The following is a 21923-nucleotide window of genomic DNA, read 5'->3' on the forward strand; positions in this document are numbered from 1 at the left end:
TCAGCACAATCCATCACAAAGACCCCGGGATTGGTGTCCTGAGCAAACGCACTCCATCTATTAGTAGGAGAACCTTCCAACCACTCCTTCAAGGCCTATGGTACAATCCTTTTCCTTTGATTTGGTCACAGATTCACCCTGTAGATGCCACCAGGACTCCTTATGAATTCGCTTTCTTGAGGAATAGAATGTATGATCAATATTTGTAACTTGGCCCAGGGCCTGATTACTGAAATGATGAACATACCTCTGATTTCACGCATTGAGGGAAACAAAACATTTCTACTCATTAGTCAGGCGCAATTTCATGTTCTTAGCTCCAAGCAGTGATATCAAGAGGAGGAGATAAAAGGTGATTTTGTTTTTTAATTGGTTTTTGAACCTCTCTTATAATTTTCTTTAGTTTACCTTCTTTATCTTTGTGAGTCAGGCTAACTAGTCTAGAAGCTTTGGGCAGGTGATCCTGAAAGTCAGATTATATTCAATGAGGCCAATAGAATTAAATTAGGTTAATATCTTTTCCTGCAGAGATCAAAGAGCTTATAGATACTGTAACATTCATCTCTCAAAACCTCATGCAGGCACAGGAATAGGAATTCTTATTCCCATTCTAGAGATGGGGAAACAGACACAGAAAGGTTAACTCTTTTAACCAAGGAAGGTCACATAGCAAATAGATAGCAGGGCTAGAAATAGAAATCACATTTGCTAATTCCTAGTCCAGGGTTCTCTCCATTAGCCTGCAATGCCCTGTAGGAAGTCTGTTTGTCCATAAATTAAAGCCAGGCCTTGTAACTTCAGTATTAGTGAGGAGATCTGTAACCATAGCAACAGAAACAGCACTCTCTGGATGAAAGGAGAAGTAAGTAAAGGAAAGCAGCCAGGAGCAGGGGATTTAACAGTCTCCTTAGATTTTGTGTTCTGAATCGGATCCCTTGCTGGGGTGGGGAGGTGGGGTGTCTTTATCATGGTAAGGGTCCTTGTAAGGGATATTTGGGGGCCTCTTGCAGGACTGGTTGACTGTGAGGCTATGATTTTGGAGGGACTGGATTTTGGGGAGGGGGATATTCTGCAAATAGGTAGAAAGTTGCAAAGAATTAGAATTTATCTTGGTATGCTTAAGAAAAACTTCTTAATAATTAGTTTTCCAAAAGTGTCATTCCTCTCCTCAAGAAACTTCCATGGCTGTCTATTGTCTCTAGGACAAAATATAGGCTCCTTCATTTGACCTTTTAAGGTCTTGGCAACCTGGTTCCAGTCTAGCTTTCTAGGCTGATTTGATATTACTTTCTACTTGTATTATACTCTTATGCTCCAGCCATACTAGCTTATTTACTGATCCCTGTATGCGACATTTTCTTTTCCTCCTCCTTGGCTTTGGGCAGACTGTTCCCCATGCCTAGAATGTTCTCCTTCATTACCTCTTTCTCTTAGAATCTCTAGAACCCTAGGAGTCTCTGTGAGTGTTACTTTCTCACACACAGTCTTTCCTTTTGTACCAGTTGTGAGTACTCTCTGACTTCACACTCCAAAATTACTTTGCATTTACTTTATCCTTAGCTTATATTTACTTGTCTGTGTACATGTTTTCTTCTCTTTGTCCCCTAATGTCCCCACGTGGAAGCTTCTTGAGGGCAATGACTGTTTCATTTTTGACTTTAGATGTTTCGCATGTGATACTGCCACCAACAGGCAGATTGGCACAGAAGCCTTGGGTATGGCAGCACTCCTTCCCAACCCCAATCATCTAGACCTGCTTGTAACTCAGTCCTCACAGCCATCAGTTGGGGAAACAACTCCTGTGGAGAAAGGGCCAGCCCTTCCCACCAACTACCAACCAACTGCCACCTACGACAGATAAACCAGCCTACCTGGGGCAGCAAGGCAACCTGAAAGAGAGACAGGAGGCAGCATATGCCAAATAAGACAAATCACCACTACCACCAACATGACCACCATCTTCCCTCAGAGTCTGATGGGGACAGCCCAGGATCCTGAACCCAAGAGCCTATAGCCACATCTATTGAAGACCCAGAAAAAATTCTTGCCGCAAAAATCCTTGGCACTGTTAAATAGTTCAACATCAGAAATAATATCATTTTATCAACAGAAATAGCACTAAAAAAGAGGCATTAACATCTGCTTTTCCTCTTTCCTTATCGACCATGAGACTTTTCTATCTGACTTGCAGCTAAAACCTTCAATATGGGTTTTCTGCCCCATTAGAAGGTAAACTCCTTGAGAGCATCTTCCATATCCCCAGTCCTCAGCAGAGTGCTTTTGCATACAGCAAATACTTAATAGATGCTTTGTTCATTTGTTCATTCTTTCATTCATCCATTCAGACTGGCATATAATGAGGACTTAATAAATGCTTGTAAAATCTTATCCTGATCGGGAATTTTGATTCCGGTAGAGGGAGCTTTCAGGAATAATACCATATTGGGAAAATCCTTGATTCCCATGAGAAATTCTCTTCCCAAGGTACTGTGAGCCTGTCTATGATGTCAGCTAGGCACAATATATCTCACCCCTTTAGTTTCTTTAGGCATACAAAGACAGAGATTGTCACCACACATGTGTGGCAATAGTGTAAGTCTTCTTTGTCTTGGGACTGGGGCAAGCAAGATATTACTTAAACAATATACTTATACAATAAACAAGATATTCATCCCTGACAGAGCCAGAGGTGTTTCTAAATGTCTTTAGGGTGGGATATATGTAAACATATACACACATATAGACATGTATCCCATGTATATATGTATGCATACATGCATATAAAGGTATATATGCATGTGTATGTGCATGTATATACACATGTACATATATGTGTGTATATATTTACGAACTATGTTACTACATCTTATCCAAAGATGAAAAAATATGGTAGACTTCTTGGCCCTGCAGGAAAAGCATTTTCTGTTATCTTGTATGGAAAATGGGAAGGGAATTGAGCTATGGGGACAAAAATGAGTCTCAGTAATTAGCTGGTTTTTCAGGTTCCTTGTGGCTCTCTGACCATCAGAATGAGAAGCAATCTTTGTGATCATCTAGTCTTACTCCTTCATTTTATAAGAGGTTCCCAAGGTCCAGAGCCATCAAATGGCTGAGTTGATGGTAGACCTCAGGACTTGGTTTCTCAACTCTCCCAGGGCTCTTTCTTTTGTACCATGGAGAATTCTAGGATGCACCCAGGGGATCCCAAAGATGCCAGGATAAACTAGGGACTTTTGATATGACCTGTTGGATGCTCTAATTATATTAGAGTGGTCTCATGTGCATTCTAGTCTGGGAGAGGGGAGACCTATAAATACCCCAACTTGAGTAGGCTCCAGGACAGAACAGGAAAAATGGAGACTGATTCAGGAATGAAGTTGTGTTGGCTGACTATGAAATAATAGTCCCTCCATGCCTCTACTTGTTAGGCTTTTTCAAATAAATGAATGTCATATTTTATGAAGGATTCCCTAACTGTTGATATAATTGTGTGATTTTTTGTTTCTTACGTGGTTAATTATAATGATTATCTTCCTAATATTGAATCTTGTTGCATCTCTAGCACAAAAGCAACTTTAGAATTATGTAAGAGAAGTCACAAAACTGTTCATGTCCTTTAAGTCATCTATCCCATACTGGGCATATGCCCCAAGGAGGTTAATAATGAAAAGAGTATACAACAATATTCATAGCAGCACTTTTTTGTAGGAACGGAAAACTACAAAGCCCAATGAGTGGAAAATGACCGAATATGTAGTATAGAAATACGGCGGAATCTAACTGCATGTAAAAAATGACAAATGACAGGAATTCAGATAATTATAGGAAGGTTTGTATAGATGCAGAATGAAGCAAAAAGAACCCAGAGAACGCACAGTTACTATTGTAATGTAAACAAAAGCAATACTGAAATGCTGCTGAGTTCAGATGAACTGCAATAACCCATCCTGGATCCAGAGAACAGAGAAGGTATGCCTCTCTACTCTTGCTAAAGAGGTGGATGAAGAATGCTGTGCATGTTTTCAGAAGGATTTGTTTTGCAGATTGCATTTTGCTTATGCATTTCTTTATTACAAGAGAGGTTTCAGTGGGGGAGGTATATGGGGAAATGATTTGGATATTTAGAAAGTCATAAATAAAAGTTATTGATGGAAGAAAATGAAATGACAATGTAGAGGGCAAGTATTAATGAGGTGGAGGGTGTTATTTGGAGGGTAGAGCAGATAGAAATGGATGTGGAGCTATAGAAAAGGGGTCATGGTATGACTTCCAGGCCAAATCTTTCAGATTTCCTCACTCTCAGGGCTCTAACATTATGGAAGGAGTTTATAACTCTTGGCTGATTGTCCCCTCACCTCCCACTCCTTGTAGTGACAAGTAGCACTTTGAGAACTGAACCATGACAAAGCAGCGTTTAGGAAATACTACTAACCTGACCTATTTGGGCCCAGAACACTACACCTTCTTACTTCTTACAGTTTGCAAGGAAAATGCAACCACTTTCCTGGAGGTCTGGACAAAAAGGCATATGTGAGTTTTTATAACAGGTTGGGAAGAAAATTCCAGGGTGATTGCTCGTAAGTCAGTCTGGATTTCCTAAAGTAAGTGTTCTCTGAATAAAGGTTAAACCCATTTACCATACACCGACTTCAAATTAATTTATCCTTTGTTCTGTCTGAGCATCACAGGTATTTCATCTTTGGGCAGGCAGAGCAATATTCTGAAGGAAAAAAAACATACTAAGGGGTTTCCAATTTCATAGTCCTTTTCTTTCCCACCCTCTACTTTCCTGCCTTATACATTTTCTCCTTTCTCCATCCAGGCACTTTAAAATCTTAATCAGTTTAGGTTTAGGCAAAACAGTCACCTGAAAGTGGGAAGCTGAAGAGCAAATTACCAAGTAAAGCTTCAACTTAGCTTGACATTCATAACCCTTTCTAACCTGGGACCCCCTACCTTTCCAGTCTCATCTCCTATGATTTCCCTCCACACATTTAATGCTCCAACTAAACCAGACAACTCTCTGTTGAATGTGCCCTATTCTCTCCCGTGTTCCAGCCTTTGCTCAGGCTCAACCTTATACCTGGGATATCCTTAGCTATCTTCTTTATTTATTGGAATTCCCATCGGTCCTATAAAGTTCAACTCAAACAGTTTTTTCTCTAGAATTCTTTACCTGATTCCTCTGGTTCATTAAGGTTTAGATTGCACATATCACTCTATTTTGTAACACTCTGAAACATTCATCTTGTAATGTGTATTTCAGTTATCTATGCAGATATTATATTCTCCCTCCCATTTGACAGTAACCTCCTTGGAACTATATCTCATTCAAACTTAGTATTGTCCCCAGAGTCTGCATACAATACACACTTAATCAACATTTGTAGCACCAAATTACATTGAGTTGTTGTATTATAATATGAATTATAATATAATTACAATATAATATGAATCATATAAGATAACATGTATTATAACATTTCTTTAATTTCCTCATCAGCTTATCCTACCAGCTGATATGTGAACTATACTGATTTTCTGAAGCATGTTCAGGCACATGCTGGTGGGAACAGGACAGCAGGGAGCTAGTTCAATAGAGCTGTATAAACAGCATGATCACATCTCAAATTGTCCTGGTGCTAAAGTATCCCCCTCTACTGGGGAGAGCAGTGCTTCACTGTTGCTGTGGACATATTAACTACTTGGATGGCAATCATTAGGTAGCTCAGGCTTTGCTCTGATACCAGCTGAGTGCAGCGTCCTACAACATGACTTCTGCCTGTTGGCGATGGGTTGAGCCTTGTGGTAGCCAGCTGAGTGTTTTGTCCTTGGTAAAGTTATCTCCCAAATTTGCCTTTGCCAATGCCTTTCAGAGCATGTGCCATCACGCTTGGAACTTTATCAAAGTATGTTGGAAGAAAAGTATATCATTCTAAGATATTATTATCCATAACCATATCCATAGCAGAATGAAAGGAATATTTTTCTCCTTTCTCCTATTTCCCTTTGCTTTGCACCAACACTAACAATCCTAGAGGTGAGCTCTCATAAGATCTCACTATATTGAAATGCTACATATAACCTTGGGATGGATTTGTTCGTTAACTGACAGAAATATTCATTATCCTACACAATGTCGTATATAAAAGGTACTGTTATAGACAATGTGGGTTATACAAAGATGAATGACACTGTCTGCCCTCAGAATGGTTATCATTTAGTATGATACATAAGCCATATATAGAATAAGTGTAATAGAAGGCAGTAGGTGACAAGTACCATTAAATAGATAGGAAAAAGGTAGAAAAGTTAAGTAAAGTGAAGAGGATGAGTTGGTTAGTTTTAGACTGGAGTATTCAGGTAGAGATGTACAACAACATAGATGGAAATGTGGCACCGAAGGTTTGGTTATAGAGACAAATCTTAAAGTGATCTGTGTAAAGATAATAATTGAAGCCATCAGAGTGTGTGAAATCACCTAGAGAGAGTGTGGAGAGAGAAGAGAAGAGGACTGAGGGCAGACCTTGAGGTACCCTCATATGTAGTGAGAGAAATAATAGCAAGCAGAGAAGGAGACAGAGAGGAGATGGAGAGGCAGGAGGAGAACCATGATTATGCAGTATCATGAGACAATAATTTATAACAACTTTGGGAAGGGTAAGTTTGAATGGAAAAGCCTGAATTTATGGAACATTTAAAAAATAAACACAGATTTGTTATTTCAAATTATGCATAGGGTATAATGTTATACATTCATGAATAGATAGGAATCATCTCTAATTGTTTATACTCAACACAAATTGTTTATATTCAATAATTTGTTAGCTAATTGAAGGAATGTTAAAATAATTTATTTCCCTAATTCGTTTACACACTCCCCCCTCTTACTGGGTAACCTTCTTTATAGGATCAGTCTGCTTAACTAACTCCTTTATTTTTTTGTATGTATCTATGTAGTGAAAAAGCAAATTTCAGCAGAGTCCTCTAGATGCCCACCATTTTACTGCAGTTGTTGGCTAGAAAAAACCAGGAGCTTCTTGCTGAAAGCTTCTCCCTCCAAAAAGAACACTCACCTATTTAGGAAGATGCTACTGACATCATCGTGTGTAATAGGAGGCTTTTTGGAGCTGGCAGCCATCCTCAAGGGACGGAGGAAGTTATTGACTAAGATGTGCAGTTGCTGGACATATTCAGCTTCTGCCTCAAGCATGCTAAATACCACTTGGTTCCTTTTCCGCATGCTGTCAGCATGAGGTGACCGGATATAGTCCTGAATAATTGTCTTCCATTTTCTCCGGCACAGCCAGCCTCGCAAAAAGCTTTGCACCTGTGAAAAGAGAGGATTTTATTTTTTCCCTCCTCCATTATGTATATGGAAAGATGGCACCATATTTTGTTCACTCAACAAACACTCTGCCAAATATGTGTAGGCATTCTGCTAGGTGTTGAGAATTAAAACAAAAAAGACGAAAAAAATGACAGTATCCACTCTTAAGGAACTTACAATCTAATAAGGGAAATAAAATATATACACAGATAAGCATGATAAATTGTGACAAGTATGATAAGCACGATAGATTGTGATGGGGCGAAGGAAAGATCTAGCCTGAGGTCGAAGATATCACTTTTAGACAAGAGAATCAGAGAAAGCATCATGGAGGAAGAGGACACCAGAGTCAGGCCTTCCTTGACCAAAAAGGCTTTCAATAGGTGGAGTTAAGAAAGGAGTAAGCATGTTTACATGGAAATAAAGAATAAGACTGGGGATAGCCCATTGTGGCTGCAGCAAGATGTATTTGAAAAAGAGTAGTGAAAAATAGGGTGAGAATCTCAAAGACCCAGAAGGTTGCAATTAATATTCATCATGATGATGAGGAGTTATCCAATTAGAAAAGATAAGGCAGATTGCCTTAATCTTATCCTTGGGACTCCTCAGATGAAATTGAGTACATGCATATCTTGAACTTCTGCCTACTGATTCTACAGGGAAATGAGCAGGAATATTTAACTCTGATGTCTGTCGTCTGATTCCATTTTGCTGGCTAATTTTAGCAAGAACCAGGGAAAAAATTAATTCATATACAGGAACATTTTAAGAATGTCTCCTCCCAGCCCCCACCCACCCCTGTTTTCATATATTTCAGTAGCATAACAGAAAGAGGCCTGAACTAAGTCAGGAAAACTGGATTTTAGGCTTGGCTCTGACACTCAGTGCTGAGGCTAGAGTAAGAAAGACTCCTCTTCCTCAGTTCAAATCTGGCCCCACACATGTAATAGCTGTGTGACTCTGGGCAGGTCATTTAACCCTGTTTGTCTGAGTTCCTCATCTGTAAAACGATCTAGAGAAGGAAATAGCAAACCACTCCAATATCTGTAAAATAAAAGCATTGTATGAACGTTACTGAGGTTCCTTCCAGTTCCGTGATAGGGACAAATATGTACAATGACTCTGTCCCAAAGGAGTATCTTTTTTCTCGGTATGGAAAGGACCTTCACAAAGAAGTTCAGGAAAAGTCCTATAATTATAAGATCACAGATTTAGAGCAAGAAGGGAACTTAGAGACCATCTAGTCCAACCCCTTCATTTTATAGATGGGGAAACTGAGGCCCAGAGAAGTTATGTGACTTGCTTAAGGTAGGACAGGTGGTAAAATTGTCAGAGATGAGGTTTGAACACAGGTTTTCTGACTCTAAACCTAGGTAGGGCTCTTTCTGCTATTCAGTACTATTGTCTTCACTCTAAATAGCTATTAGCTCATCATTGGGGCTCTTCCTTACTCCACTTCTTAGAAAGTAGAAAGAATGTCAGGAGATAACTGGAAAAAATTCCATCAGTCATTAGGTAAATATATACCCTATTATTTTGAGGATTTCCTGACTGCTCATTTGTGACTCTAATATATCAGTGTCACAACAACTTAATCAGAATGAAATATGGCTTGTATTTAAGAAGCTAGGTATTTGATCCCGGATTAGTCAATTAAATGTGATTCTTGATCTGTAAAATGAGACCATTGATATTTGTACAATTTACTTGTGAGGAAAGCACTTTATAAACTGACTACCCAAACCCTGACTGAAGGAGGATGGGCTCAAGATACAGAATAAGATATACATTTTTGGACATGTCAAACATTTTATTTGATGAACTTATTTGTCAAGAAAATTGTAGTTTTTTTTAAATTGGGTGGAGGTAAAAAGGAGTATAAAAAAATAAATGGATTAATTAAAAAAATGCAAGGTATGATTGGGCTTCTATGATTTTATGCTTTTTGAAAACATATCTAACTGTTAGGAACCAAAGGCATTGAAAGAAATGAGAGTGAATGGCTTTTTTTTATTTTAGGGGAGAGATGGGTCTTTGGAGATATAATAATATGGTACTGGGGATAAGAGGACTCTAGAAATTACTGGAAATGCTAGGTGATTTATTTAGGGACAGTGAGATATCAAAACATGTTAAAATAAAGAAAAAGTGCATAAACCTTCTTAATTTTCTTGATGTCACTGTCTTCATCGTTGGGTGTGACAGTTTGGATTGATTGAATTCGGTCATTGTCCTTGAGCAAGGAGGCAATCTACAAAATTAAAACAAAACAGAACAGAAAATCAGTGATTGATAAGGATATAAGTACAGTATTGAGAGAAGTTGCCCACATCAATTCTCTAGATTTTCAGGCCTGTGAAAGTTTTCTTTGAAATCTCTAATACATTTTACCTGCCCTTCCTAACATTTTCTCTGGTCACAATAGCGACACATCTGATAGTGTTGTATGTCAGTTGCCCAGAAAGTCCACAATTATATAACGATGTGATGGAAAGGTGCAATTGGTCATGGAAGTCAGTGGACCCAGCTTCTCATCAGGTTAATTTTCACAATTCTTTTAAGGCACTCAGAGGCAGGCAGGTGGTACAGCTGATAGAGAGCTAGACATGTAGTTTGGAAGACTTGGCATCTAGTCCGACCTTAGAAACCAATAGTTGGATGACTCTGGCAAATAACTTACCCTCGGCCAAACTCAGTTTCTTCATCTGTGAACTGGGATGATGATAGTACCTGCTTCACAGAGTTGTGGTTCTCAAATTATATATATATGTATATACAAACTTTTGCAATCCTTAAAGCATTATGTAAAGGCTAGATATTATTATTGCTAATAATAATAATCTCTTAATTTCCATACCTTTTAAAACATGGACGTTAGATCTAGACAAATTCAACTTTAATTCTAAGGATTATGAATTGAGAACTGGAAAGGATCTTAGGGATCATTTATTCCAAGGGCTTTTTAACCTGGGGTTCACAGACTCCCAAAGGACTTGTGACTAGATTTCAGGGAGTCCATGAGCTTGGATGGGAAAAAAATTACATCTTTAATTTCATACAGCATTTAGCATTTGATTTCCTTTGTAATCCTATGTATTTTATTTTGTGCGCACAGGCTATTACCAGACTGCCGAAGGGGTCCATGATGCACAAAAGGAGAAGAACACTGATCTAGCCTAACTTCCCTCATTTTAGGAAATTGAGGCCTTAGCTGGGAAAGTGACTTGCTCAAGGTCACAAAGCTAAGTAGCATGTTCAGGACTAGAAATCATGTCCTTAGGCTTGCAAAAGGAACTACTGTAATATTTTCCTCATGGTATCATGATTCTAAAGAAATAATACAAGCACAGGGAATCAGGGTTTGAACCATCAATAATATGTTTAATTCCCTGAATTTTCTCTGGCCCTGAGTCAGTTGGTTTAGCAAAGCCAGTCAAGTAAACATCTGAAAGACAAAAATTAGCAACCATGTCCAGGTTTATATCACACAGAGAACTGTAGCTATTTTTAGATATTCTGAATTCTGGATAGAGTATTCAAAGAGCACATATGTCAGAGAGTCAGTCCATTAGTTTAGCACTCAGATAGTTGAAGGATTTTTGAGGACAAGCCCTCTCCCAATTTGGTGATTGATATACTATTAAAATCAATTAGAATTGAGACAGTTCCTCTTTCTGGATATTCCTATTCAAATGCTTCAGGGAAATTTAATTTAATACATATTTATTGTGAGACCATTCATTCATTCAATTCAAGAAACTTATTAATGGTATGTTTGCTAGGTGGTAAGAGATACAAAGATACATCTTGTCCTCAAGGAATTTAAAAATATCAGTAGGGGATAAGAGACCTGTATATGAATAACAATTGTGCCTAATAGGAATTAGATTAGGGATTTCTACTGATGCAGGTCGACACCTTTTCTGTAACTTAGAGTCTTTGAGAATTATGATATTGAGAAGTTAAGTGACTTGCCCAAAATCTTCCTGGCTTCAAAGAAAGGATGAACTGGAGTCAGCACATACAGGCTTAACTTTGGAAATCAACAAACACTACAGATCAGGGCTTGAATGAATGTTTTGTTGATTATTTGGGCCAGATTTAAAAAAATGGTGAAGATCATGTTAATAACACAGATTAAGTTTAAAAGTGTATCCTGTCAATATCATCCCCTACCTCCTGATGCCTGTTATTAAACATTCACTAGCACACCACTAATTCAATGATGGTTCTCTATCTTCTATGTCTATGCCATGGCAGTCACTCTCATGTGAAATAGAAAATGATAAATTCATTATGCATGCAAAGAAGGTAATTTGAGAATTTTGAGAAGGGGGTATCATTTCTAGTTGTGGTAGAATCAAGGAAAGCTTCATGGTGAAGGTAGTATTTAAGGTGAACCTTGAAAAATGGGTAAGATTTTAATAGGCAGAGATGCAAAGAGAAGGTAGAGGAGGGCCTTCCAGATTTAAGGAAAGGTATGAATAATTTGATTCAAATGAACAAAATTTTAAAAATGACTATTGTGTGCAAGTATGCTAAGAGTTCCTACCCTCAAGAAATTTATATTCTACATTTCACAGCCAACAGCATGGGAGCAGAAAAGTTACTAAGTGCCTTGTAGTATGCATGGAATTATGCAGAATGCAAGATAATCATAAGTGTCTGCCCTTATGGAGCTTAAGTTACAAATTTGTTGGGAAGATAAAACAAAAATACATGAAATAATTAAAAATAAAAGTATTAGTTGTGACCAAGGGCTGGAATGGTGCCAGCGTTACAAGCTCTAAGGGCTCTAGCCTTAAATGTATTAATTCTGGGGTAGAAGAGCCAGGTGAAGATTTCTTGGTAGGCCATTGGGCAAACAGTATATTCTTGGTCATTGTCTGCTAGTTAGGAATATTTGAAGGCGCGCTGCTTGTGCCTCAGGTATGGTAGATGATAAAGAAAATAATCAAAGAAAAGAGAGAAAGACAGGAGAAAGAATGAGAATGGTGAAGGAGAGGAAAAGAAAGAGAAAAGTCATGAAATATGAAGAGGTATGGTAACATGCCATTTTCTTCCTCAATAATAATATTGATTTAAAAAAAAAAATCTGACTGGGGTTTCTTTTTTTCAAATGGAACTCCCAATGAGGAAACTCTATCAATGCAGGTGGGCATCTGCTTTCCAACTTAGAGAGTTTTAGAGAGTTGTCTGGGGGCCAGGCTCAACGGCAGAGGCAGAATTCCACACTTTTTAACAATTACACAATACTGGTTCTCAGTAATAGCAGAAGTTTTCATTTATGTGAAACCCTTTAACGTTGTTATTGCATCTGAACCTTATGATAGCTCGGTGAGGTAGATATTACAGATTTTATTATCCCCATCTTACAGATAAGGAAACTGAGGTTGGGCAGTGAACTGAATAGGTGTGACCACAGTCACACCCACTAAAACAAAATAGAGTGGTGGCCTGGGCACTTCGGTCTTTTGTTTCTAACAGCACCAGACTTTCACTAACGTAAGGTTAAGTGGCTAGTGACTAGTCTGTACTATCCCACTTTTCCTCTGATGTCTCAGCAACTTCTTTCAGTGTGGAACAACAACCACAACAACCCTGTCTCCACTCTGGATTGCATGATTCATGCCTGGGTCCTAGCTGTGTCACTTTCACAGAGATTCACTGGGTAGATCAGTCTTCAAGTTAAGAACCAGAAGTAAAAAAAATCCAGCAGAGTATCTGCTGACTCTATTGCAATACAAGGTTCTTTGTTTCTAAATATAGATGGCTAATTGGTGTCTGCAGACATGACCCATGCAACCAGAAGACCTCTCCCTTAGGAAGTCCCAGCTCTGCTTCTTCAAGTCCACTCACAAAATGGCACAGGAATGAACACTTACTTGATCAAATGAAGCAGTTTAAAAGCTAACCTGACCCTCTTTCCTGGCTCCTTCAACTAATGATCTAAAATGACTCCTCAGTCCTGGGTGGAAGGCAGAATGGATCAAACTGAGAAATAATAAGTGTAGGGGAAGGCTTGCTTTTTTTTTTAATAAGCTAAGAAATTAGAATACCCAAATGAAATACTTGATCTCTACTATAAAGAAGAGAGGGGCAGCTAATGGCACAGTGGATAAAGTGTCAGCCTGGAGTCAGAAAGACTTGAGTTCAATTGTGGCCTCAGACATTTACTGGCTGTGTGACCCCGCGCAAGTCACTTTACCCTGTTTGCCTCACTTTCCTCATCCATAAAATAAGCTGGAGAAGGAAATGGCAAACCAAGCCAAGAAAACCCCAAATGGGGTCACAAGTCAGATACAACTGAAAGATGACTGAACAATAACTACAAAGAAGAGCATGGCATCAGTTTGAGGCCAACGAGGTTGGTAGGGACTTTAAAACACAGCATATGAGAATTAGTTGAAGAAGAAAAGACTTGGGAGTGGGGTAGAACTTAGAGGTCCTGGATAGCTGTTTTCAAGTATATGAAAGACTGTTACTAAGAAGAGCTAGATTTATTCAGCTTATTCTAGATGGCAGAATTAAGTACAATGGGTGGGATTTACAGTGAAGTAGATAACGAGTCAATATAAAGGAAGAATTTTGGAACTCCAAAAAGAGGTAAGCAGTTTCTCATCAATGAAGGTTTTCATAAGGAGATAAATGATCATTTGTAGGGAACCATGAGTCAAGATGGAGTTAAACTATGTGACCTCTGAGATCTTTTCCAACTTTGTAATTCTATAGGTTGGAAATATTACTTAGATCTAGTCCTATGTTAATTTCCTGATCTCACTCTCCTACCTTTTACTTGATAACTGTTGGTTGTTATTTTTGCTTAGCTCCATTATCTTAACAATCTTTGGAATTTGCAGGCTGCTTTCATTTTCACTTTTCTTCACAAGGTAGGGTTGGGATGAGAGAGAGGGGAGGAAAGAAACACATGATATGTTTAACACTTGCCTCCCTCCTCAGAGATGGGCATTTTAGGACATGTACTCAGCTAGGACTAGTGACAAAAAAAATGCAGTCAGGGTAGCTTTTTTGATAAATGCACAAGTAAAGCAGTTAGAATCTTTTCTTTATTTAAAGATCAGACAAGTTATGTTAGTGCATCAAGAGGAATCAGGTACAGTGAATCCCCATTGGTATAAGAGACGGTGTGGTATAATGGAAAGAGCTCTGGACCTAAAGTAGGGAGACCTGGGTTCTAATGTTACTACTTATTAATTCTGTGGCGTTGGGCAAGTTAGTTGAACTGTTCTTCATCTGTAAAAGGGGGATGATACTATCTGCCCTGTACCCCACAGGGTTGTTTTTGAGACTTAAATTATTTGTAAAGTATTACATAATTGTAAATTGTTATTATTATGACCAAGGGTTGTAGACCAAGACTAAATCTTCTCTACTGATTTACTGCTCATGCTCGAGACTTTTAAATTATTTTATTCCTTTTGAGAACTTGGGTGATTTCAGTCTTTTGTTCTTATATTTCCCTATTCCCTATTGCTCATTTTTCTGACTCCTGCCCCTTTGATGGTAGGTCCTCAAAGGCTAGACCTCAAAGCTATCTCTTTCTTCTCCCACTTGGGGAATTCACTTTTCACTGGTCTCAGTCTCTGCTCCAAGTAATTTCTAGGAGGAAAGAAATGAACCCAGTCAGATGCCAGTTCCTTTTACTTCAGGCATGGTATAACTCTCACACATGCTGGCAGCCTTCCTAGTAGTTTCTGATTATTAGTCTTGTGGCTGAGCACTGTGGAAGTTGCTGCTGTCCCAGACAGATCACACTTCCTGTTTTCCTATACACCCTACCTCAGCAAGAGCAATGAAGGGTTGGGTGGGCAGAGATGAATTTTGCTACTTGTTGCTATAGAATAGTTGAGTGATGGCAGGGTCAGTGGTTGCTGACAGAAACTGCAGCAACAGTGAAGAAATTAATGAGTGGATCCCAAAGCACCAACCTGTGGTCTGGTTGTACTGCCCTGCTAGCACATGGCAATTCTTGGGGGAAAGTAGTTCAGAGTGGGCATTTTAGAGATAAGGAATTACCCTTCTCTGCTGTTAATAGCTTGTCACCTTGGTCAACTTCTTGATATCTTGGCCTTGTAGGGACAGCTGCAACTGTTTTATTTCTTGGGCAGCATTTTTATTTGGGGAGTTTTGTGGGAGGATTGGAGAAAATATCTAGTTCTCTATATTGTTAGTTCCATGTTCCCCATCACCTCCAACATGGTATATTGCTTTAGTCTCCTAAATGATCTTCCTACTCCTGTTCTCAACTTTTTCCAATCCATCCTCCACCCAGGTGCCCAATTGCATTCCTAGAACAGAGATTTGCTCATGTCATGCCCCTTGCCAAAAATCTTCAACTTTCCCTAGGATAAAATGCCAACTCCTCTGTTTGCTTGTTTGGCATTTAAAGCCCTTTGCAACCTGGTTCCAGCACATATTTTTACACAGATTTCATATTACTATGTTCCAGCTAAACTGACCTACTTGCATGGCAATCTGTTTTCTGTCTCTGTGATTTTGTACAAGCTGTATCCCATGCCTGTAATGTTCTCTTTCCACCTCTCATTACTTTGTATGTCTTTTATATTTACCTATCTTTATTCATATTTCCCTCTCAGTAGATGGCAAGCTCCTTGAAGACAATGACTGCTTTATTTTTGTCTTTATACTAGCATAGTGCCTGGCATATGGAAGGCACATAATAAATTCTTTTTGAATTGAATATAAATGCAGTAAAATGTGAGAGCTAAAAAGGACCTTAGAACCTGTCTAGTCTAACCTCTTGACTTAACAATTGACACTGCTTAATAAATGCGGGTTGAATTGAATGGATTTGTTGTTCAGTTGTGTCCAGATCTTTATGATCCTATTTGGGGTTTTCTTGGCAAAGATACAGGAAGGGTTTGCCATTTCCTTCTCCAGATCATTTTACAGATGAGGAAACTGAGGCAGATAGGGTTAAGTGACTTGCCCAAGATCACACAGCTACTAAGTGTCAGAGGCCAGGTTTGAATTTAGATCCTCCTGACTCCAAGTCCACCTTCTGTCCACTGTGCTATCTAGCTGCTATTTTTCTGACTCAAGGTCAGAAAACAACTTAGTGAGACAATTACAGTGAAATTGTAGATCTCCCAAAATTCAGTCTGCATTCTTTTTATATTTATTTATTTATTTTTGGTTTTTATAAAGAAGTTTATTTTATTTTTTTTATTATTCATTTTTAACACAGTTTATAACAGATAAAACAATTCCAGCTTTTGGACAGGTGATACTTCTTTTTAAAGCATTTACAATATGGACCACTAAAGAATTTTTTTTTTAACCAATCACTAACTGAGATACAAACAATATTTATGTTACTAACTTCACAAACTCTTGACCTAATTGTCTCCACACTATTACTAAGAATTAAAGGACCCTAACTTATTGTTGTTGGTCTAAAGTCCTATGCCCAATAGCTTAATTTTAGACACCCTTTGATGTTCCCCTACCCATAATCTATAATTGAATAGATCTGGTATTAAGCTTACAAAGCTTTTGACTATAGGAAATTGCCACCAATAGTAAGGACATTGCAGGAATACAATATCTCCCCAACTTCATGTCAATTCCAGGCAGGATTAGACTATCCACTTGCATTCAGTCAGGCTTAAAGTCTGCCAGGTGTCAGTAGGGAAATTGAGTCAGGAGAATCCCACCTCAGCCCATGCTGAACAGCTGCTCTCCCACCCTTCCCTTGAGATCACCTTAAGTCCGCATTCTTTTTAAAACACACTTCTAGGAGGTGGTGATAACCTCAAAAATTAGTATTTGAACATGATATAATTTGCTGTCCCTTTTTGATACTACTTTATTAAAATGGATCAGTTTAGCTCTAAAAAACAGGAGAAAAAGTATGTTTATGTAAACAAAAAGAACTGTATCAATTATCAAAGAATTTGGGATTTTGCTACTGTTATAGATGAACATTTCAATGCCTAAAAGAAGTTGGAAAAGAATATTTTAATAAAGCCTATTAAAAGATATTTAAAGAAACATAGATGGAAACTGAGTAATTCTGGATGGAAAATGAACTGAGGCATAAACATAAAGATAAATGACCTTGTGAGTGGTGTAGAATGATGCCTTGTTTATATGTGAATTGTCTGATGATTTAAAGAGCCCAAAGAAAAAAAATCCTTTTATTCATTAAAAAGTAAAAAAAAATGATAGTCAAAGAAACACAAATGCCAAAAACTGGCTTGGAGGACCATGTGTGAGACTTTAAGGGTGCAGGGCTTTATGATCCCTCAACTCATTTGTATGTAACTTTTAAGACTAAAGGTCAAAAACTTAAAAAAAGAGAGAAATTATGTAAGCATTTGGAGATTGAGATATGATTTTAAAAGGACTAATGATTTCATAGGGGAAATTTGATGAGTAACTACTTTTTAAGTGAAATGTCAGTTATTGAGAACCAGGAGACTATCATTCAAGCTATTCTACTCATAGGAGCCTAGTGATAAGAAGAATCTGTGGTAAAGATTTCAGCAGGGGGCTGAAAAAGCAGTTAACTGACATAAGGTTTTAGTTAAGCTTTCCCGATTGGTGGGAGAGAGGATTAATTCTATTGGCTTAGACTTCAGCCACCAAAAGTTGGATAGAGTTGAAATTTCTGTTTTTCTCTATTTTCATTTCTCGTTTGAGAAGAAAAAGCAGAGAGGAAGACAGGCTTTATAGATGCTTTGTATCTTGGTGAGCCAACTAGATTTGCTTGTCCTTTCTAGAGAATGAACTTCAACTGTGTTTCTATGAGCCTTATTCTTTTTGGACAATGCATCATCCAGGTGAGTCTGGTCTGATGAGTTTTGAAGTTCTCCACGTTTTAAGAGAACAGTTATTTCCATTGAGATAACACTTTCTAAATGTCCCTTTAAGGGTGCTTGCCAAGTTGAAAGAATTGTAAATTCTTTCTTCAAGTATTGAAGAGGATTTGTCTAGTTGAAAAGCAGGAAAGACCAATAGAGAAGTAATGAGTTGAAAAGCAATTTTAGATGATGCATGTGTTCTTGAGTAGACTAATGATGTCAAAACCTGCACTCCAGAGTTGTGAATTACCCCAAGCACACAGATTCTCCTCCCTCATGTGTTTTCTTTTTACATTCTTTAAAGTGTGTCTAGTTTCCCCCATTTATATTGAGTATATTGGTGGGAAGAATGTGACCTAGGTTTATGTATTGATTGTGATGAATGTTATTAGTTATCTATTCACTTCAATGTGTGATTACATATAATGTTATCGTTATTTCCTTTGTCTTATTGCTAAGTAAATTGCTATTTTTAAGATCTAAAACTGTCATAACTGTCAATAGATAGCTGTGTGAATTTCACTGTGTGGCTGCATTATGACTGGCTAGTTGTATAAATAGAAATGCACCAGTAGGGGCTCAGGGCTGAGTATATTTCCCTTCAACAGGGTTAGTCCCAGAACCCTGAAAGAATTTTAGTGTAATCATCTGGTGGTGATCTCTCTCTGGGAACTTAGACTTGCTAGAGTGAAAGCAGGTTGAAGTGAATGAGGCAACCAAGAGAGTGAATGGGTGACTACACATCCAGGTGAGAGGTGTTGACCTTCCTGGATAGTATGGGTAGCTACACGCACTACTGTTCCTGTGGAGCAAAAAGAAGACATTTGTGGTAATAGCACAATTCTCCATGTAACCCTTTACTCATTGAGTTCTTAAATAGTTGCAGATCAATGTTACTCTTTACCCATTGAACTTTCTCTGCCATCTTTCCTTCCTCTGTCATTTCCTCACCAGGTGTACCCTCTTTGAAGACATTTTCTTCTTCTTTCCTTACTATTTTTCCTTCTTAACTACTCTTTCCAGCTGCCTGCCATGAGCCTGATGAGTCCTGCAAGGAGACAGTGAGCTGTGATTATCAGAGAGTAGGAGAGGGCTCTGTGTGTGTGTGTGTGTGTGTGTGTGTGTGTGTGTGTGTGTGTGTGTGTGTGTGTGTGTGTGTGTGTGTGTGTGTGTGTGTGTGTGTGTTGCCAGTGTCTGATTTAATTCAGCTTCTTATTTTCTGCCTCCCAGTTTCTGGTCATCTTCAATTCATCCCTTGCCACTTGCTATATTTTGTCAGACCTAATTTAAAGTCAGACTTGAAAGTTTCTTAAGCCTTTGAAAATTAGTTGTAGAATTGCTTTTTGTCTGGAAGTGCATTTTCCATATTAATATGGAGTTCTTAATGCAAGAGATTAGTATGAAAATGTTTCCCCATTAGGATAGGTACACTTGAGGATAACTTGTCTTGAGAAAAAATAATGTTAGGCTATGAATTCAGTCTACCCTAGAGACTATGAATAACCTTTGGAGAGTTTGTTTTTTACCTGGATTCTCTGAAATTCTCTTGCTTAAAGAGTTAGCACCTTATTTCATGTTGTTTCTGCAAAGTCTGGTCCATGAAAAAGCATTTACTTTAATTTCCTGCTACCTTTTCTTTCACTATCTGAGCCAACCATGTTGTCACTTTCTTACCTGCCTTCTATATCCCTTCATGTATTATGTGGTTAATACTATTCTTACTTTTAAAATACTCTCTCATCAATTTCTCTCCATCCTATCTGAATTTAAGCCAATCATAAATGTGTTTCAGACCTCAGCTTCTGTAAAATGTTTAGTGGCTATTTTTTGGTTGTTATTTCAGCCTTGCAATGCTAAACTTAGTTATCAGAAGGAGAGGATATATGGCACCAAGCTATAATCCTACCTTTACGATTTTGAACTGGAAGTGATCTTAGAGATTATCTGATATGGAAATGAAACCTCAGAATATTCTTTGCTGACTTGGAAACTAGACGGTCAAAAGATTCATTAACTCCTAAAATAATAAGGAATGACTTGAGTTACCCAGTATGAGCATATGGGACAGAGAATTCCTCCAGTGACAAAAAGAACCTCATCAGGCTGTCAGCTAGGTGGTATAGGAAATAGAGCATTAAAATAGAATCAGGAAGACCTAAACTCGTAATCAGGGGTATACTGGAGACAGTTCTAAGTGGTTTGTGAAAGTTTGTTGCTAAATTGTCAATGTGAACCTTTATATGTCAGAAATTGGCAAATGCTACAAATCTGGGTTTGATTTATTGTTTTGCTGAACTTCCAGACTTTAGAAAGTGAAGGAGAAAATATAAATAATGCAGATTAAAATTGAAAGTGTATCATGCATACATTCCTCCCCTACCCCAATCTGGTAGGTAAACATTGATTTGCATACCACTGGTCCCAATTCTACATTATATGCTCAGTAGCTGTGTGACCCTGAGAGGTCATTTAATCTTTGTCTGTCTCAGTTTTGGAGTGTGGCATATAAATTCTTTATTTTTTTGCTTCACTGCATCCTCTTCCTTAGTTCTCTGCAGGATGATTTTCAGTTCTGCCATTTGGAATGGCTAGTCATTAGACATCTCAAATGTAATGGCTTCATCTATGTTCTTATTCCCAAGCTTTTTAACTTTATTTTTTACCATGATACTCATCTGTGTTTGTAAAATTTCTTTCTCCCTTGAGAAAAATTTCTCCTTGTACTCCAGCTAAACTTGACAATCCACTGTTACTTGATATCATCTTACCTTTTTTCCTTTGTCCATATTTCTATGTCTCCATATCTTTGTTCATATCATCCCATGAGCCTAGAAAGAACTCTTATTCCCCTAAATATCTACCTATCAACATCCTTCCCTCAAGGACTGAATCAGGGTCTGCTTCCTCCATTCAACTTTCCTTGTCTTACCCATGGCTAGAAGCTATCCATTCCTTGAATTCATCAGACCACTTTGACCACTAACTTGTATTGTTGTTATTTGTGTCTATGTCTCTTCCTCCTTGTGCTTTTATTGCCTGTGTAACCCTAAGAAAGTCACTTCACCCCTCTGGAACTCAGTTTCCATATTCATAAAAGTGAGGTGGGATGCTCTTTAAAGTATTTTCCAGCTCTGAATCTATGGTCCTATGATCCAATGACCTTACTGTTTCCATTAAATGATCTTTTAGATATGACTTCGTCTCAATCTTTGTATCCTCGGAGATCAGTGTAATGAACTGTATGTAGTAGGTACTTAATACTTGTTTGCAAAATCATATTTAAGTTGCTGAATTGAACTGTGCTCATTTCAGTCCTATTCTTAACCAATCTGAATGGTATTTGGCCATCTTTAACTTATCTAGCAGAAAGATAAGCAGAGGTAGAGCAAAGACCACTGATGGGGCATCCTTTTGACTTAGTATATAGAATACTAGACTTGGAATCAGTCTTGGACACTAGCCATGTGATGCTGCGCGAGTCATTTAACTCTCATTGTCTTAGTTTCCTTCTCTGTAAAATGGGGATAATAACAGTCTACTTTAAGAAGTTGTTGTGGGGATCAAATTAGATATTATATGTAAAGTTCTTCATAAAATTAAAGTGTGATATAAATGTTAGCTATTATAATGTGGTCATTTTCGAGCCAATGAATACCTTGAGATGTATGTAGATAGCATAAGTGACTAAACCAATTAGGATTCAGGTTATATGCTCTATTTTTTTTTTTAAAGACAGACATCAATTA

The 21923-nt window shown here is 38.0% G+C and overlaps 1 protein-coding gene across 1 annotated transcript in view; it reads right to left on the minus strand.

Annotated features, from left to right (window-relative positions):
• RASGRF1 (Ras protein specific guanine nucleotide releasing factor 1) overlaps window positions 1-21923 on the minus strand; it is a 203789-nt gene that overhangs the window by 101673 nt on the left and 80193 nt on the right. The window contains exons 4-5 of the mRNA XM_072638744.1: window positions 9489-9581; window positions 7077-7330 (exon numbers count right to left, since the gene is read on the minus strand). Coding sequence (XP_072494845.1) covers window positions 7077-7330; window positions 9489-9581 — 347 coding nt within the window. The remainder of the gene's footprint in view (window positions 1-7076; window positions 7331-9488; window positions 9582-21923) is intronic.

Source organism: Notamacropus eugenii, chromosome 1 (assembly GCF_028372415.1).
Source record: "Notamacropus eugenii isolate mMacEug1 chromosome 1, mMacEug1.pri_v2, whole genome shotgun sequence".
In the NCBI taxonomy this organism is placed as follows: domain Eukaryota; kingdom Metazoa; phylum Chordata; class Mammalia; order Diprotodontia; family Macropodidae; genus Notamacropus; species Notamacropus eugenii.